General features: G+C 49.0%; 1 protein-coding gene across 1 annotated transcript in view; it reads right to left on the bottom strand.

Moving 5' to 3' along the window:
* The window catches only part of NKD1 (NKD inhibitor of Wnt signaling pathway 1), a 110,372-nt gene extending 109,642 nt beyond the window's left edge, over positions 1-730 (bottom strand). Inside the window, exon 1 of the mRNA XM_014590235.2 lies at positions 689-730. Coding sequence (XP_014445721.1) covers positions 689-730 — 42 coding nt within the window. The remainder of the gene's footprint in view (positions 1-688) is intronic.
* Positions 731-2,349: the final 1,619 nt, after the last annotated feature.

Raw genomic sequence — 2,349 nt, 5'->3', positions numbered from 1 at the left:
GGCTCCAACGCAGCTCCCTGCTGCCGGCTACGAGGTCTCCTGCTGGCGGCAGTGGGTGGGGTTCCCGGCCAGGAGGCTCTGGCCAGGAAGCGTCTTGGGACAACACCCTCGTGGTGCTGCCCTCTGTAGAAGAACCACACGCTCGCCTCACTAACAGCACTCTGCCTTCCCTCCGCTATGTATTCCCTCGAAGCGAGCAAGGCAGGACTGGGCGGTCCAATTTACAGATCGGGAAACTGAGGTCAGGAGAGGAGACCTGAGAAGCTCTGGCGCCAGAGTCTGCGCGCCCCCTTGTTCCCGGTTCCAGCCTTCCCATGACCTGCCTTCTGCAGAAAGTGTTCGTTTTTTTCACGCGCCCCCTATGCATCCTCTAACCCCTTTAGATTTTAATTTGGGACTCCAAAAGCCTCCCACCGCGCCTCGGGTTGGTTTTGCCCAGTTCACTCCTGGCGGTGACAAGTGTCCCAAAGCCCCTGCTGTCAGCTAATCTTCGGATCTCCTCCCGTGGGTGCCCGCCCGAATCGGGGCGCTCTGCCAAACTGCGCGGCCCGGAAGGGGGTAACCGCTGGGTCTTTGATCTTCCTTGGTTTCCGCTCCCTGCTGCAGTTCGCCAGGCCCAACGGCTTGTTTGTTTTGTCTGAGGAGGTCTCTGCGGAGGGGAGGGCGACTTCAAGGGGTTCCACCCCACCTTGATGATTCTAAGAGAGAATCCCTGCTCTGCTGGGGACATCGTGGACCTGTTAAGCTTGTCCTATTACCTGAGACAGCCTGGACCTGGGAAAAGAAAACCCTGAGTTCCTAGTGTGGGGACCCGCTCTGACCTTTGTAATGAGTTCCATGCGGAAGCCTCGGTTTTACTGTCTGTAAAATGGAGGCTCGCAATTCTGCCCGTTTCACCGACTCCCTAGCACATACTGTCCAACAGAACTGTCATGGGAGCCCCATTTAAATTCTAAATTTTCTGGAAGCCGCATGTTTTTTAAAAAAAGTAAAAACAGGTTAAATTAATACTAATAATACACTTTGTTTAACCCAGTACATCCAAAATGTTATCATGTCCACATATAATGAGATGCTTTGTGCTAAGTCTTGTAAATGCAGTGTGCAGCCAACACACCTCAACCCAGAGTAGCCACATTGCAAGCGACGTTTAGCATGTGACAATGACTTCCGTATGTGGTGGCAGAATCCTGGTGCAGCTACAAGTCTCAAAAGGACGTGGGGGGCCTTAAAGGTCATAAGTCTCCTCATCATCCAGTAGTGTCTTATACCCATCCTCCAAGCTTCCTTTTCTATACTCACTTTTTGTTGGAAACCAAGGCAAATTTTAAAAGAAATTATATTTATTGAGGTCAGCAGGTGGCATAGTTAAGGGCACTGGACTCCCACATGGCTGACCAGGGTTGAGTCCCTGACCTGGCAACTTGCTTTCTCACTTTGCCTCTCTCTCTCTCACTGTCCCTCTCTGGTCAAATTAAAATAAATAAATGAATAAATAAATCATGTTAAATTTTAAAAAGAAATTACATTTATGCTATTGACAGAGTGATTTCATTTGAAGAGTACTAGAACCACAAAAACATGACTATTGTCATTTTTTTATGAGAGGTTTTTGCTATAGGGTATGTGTACTCGCCAGAGAGAGAGAGACAGAGAGACAGAAAGTGATAAATCACACCGCCCCCCCCCCAGGGGGAATGGCCACACCACAATCCCTTCTCCTCCATTCTCCTCTCCAGATCTTGTGCATGCACACACACGCACCCAACTTGAGTTTAAGCCTCTGGGTCTGGGACTATAACCACGGTCGACTACATGGGAGTCCAGTGACAAAGCCATTATGCCAACCGCTGGTCTCGACTACTGTCATTTTTTAAGAGAGAGTTTTGCTATAGGGTTCATGCGCTCACGAGAAAGAGAAAGAAAGAGAAAGCAAATATCACCCCCCCAGGGGGGATGGCCATTCATAAACCCTTCTCCTCCATTCTTCTCTAGGGATTTTGGGCACAACGTGCACAGGCACCCAGCATGAATTTGAAGCCACTGGGTCCAGGACTCAAACCACAGTCGACCACGTGGGAGTCCAGCAACATAACCATTATGCCATCTGCTGGTCCCACAACTGTCATTTTTATATTGCAATTGCAATTTGGTTTGTTCAGGTTTTTGCCATAGGGCACTTGAACATACCACAAAGAGTCAGAGAGAGTGAGAAGAAAAGTGAGAGATTACCCCCAAGGAGGGATAGCCATGCCATAACTCCTTCTCCATTTTCCTCCTGGGATTCTGGGAACCCATACACATGCACCCGGTGCAATTTTTTTTTTTTTTTTTTTTTTGGAGAGGTTT

This window comes from Tupaia chinensis, unplaced genomic scaffold (genome assembly GCF_000334495.1).
Source record: "Tupaia chinensis unplaced genomic scaffold, TupChi_1.0 Scaffold000422_1, whole genome shotgun sequence".
Classification (NCBI taxonomy): Eukaryota; Metazoa; Chordata; class Mammalia; order Scandentia; family Tupaiidae; genus Tupaia; species Tupaia belangeri.
The sequence above is the reverse complement of the archived record's forward strand: the minus strand, read 5'-3'. Positions and strand labels throughout refer to the sequence as shown.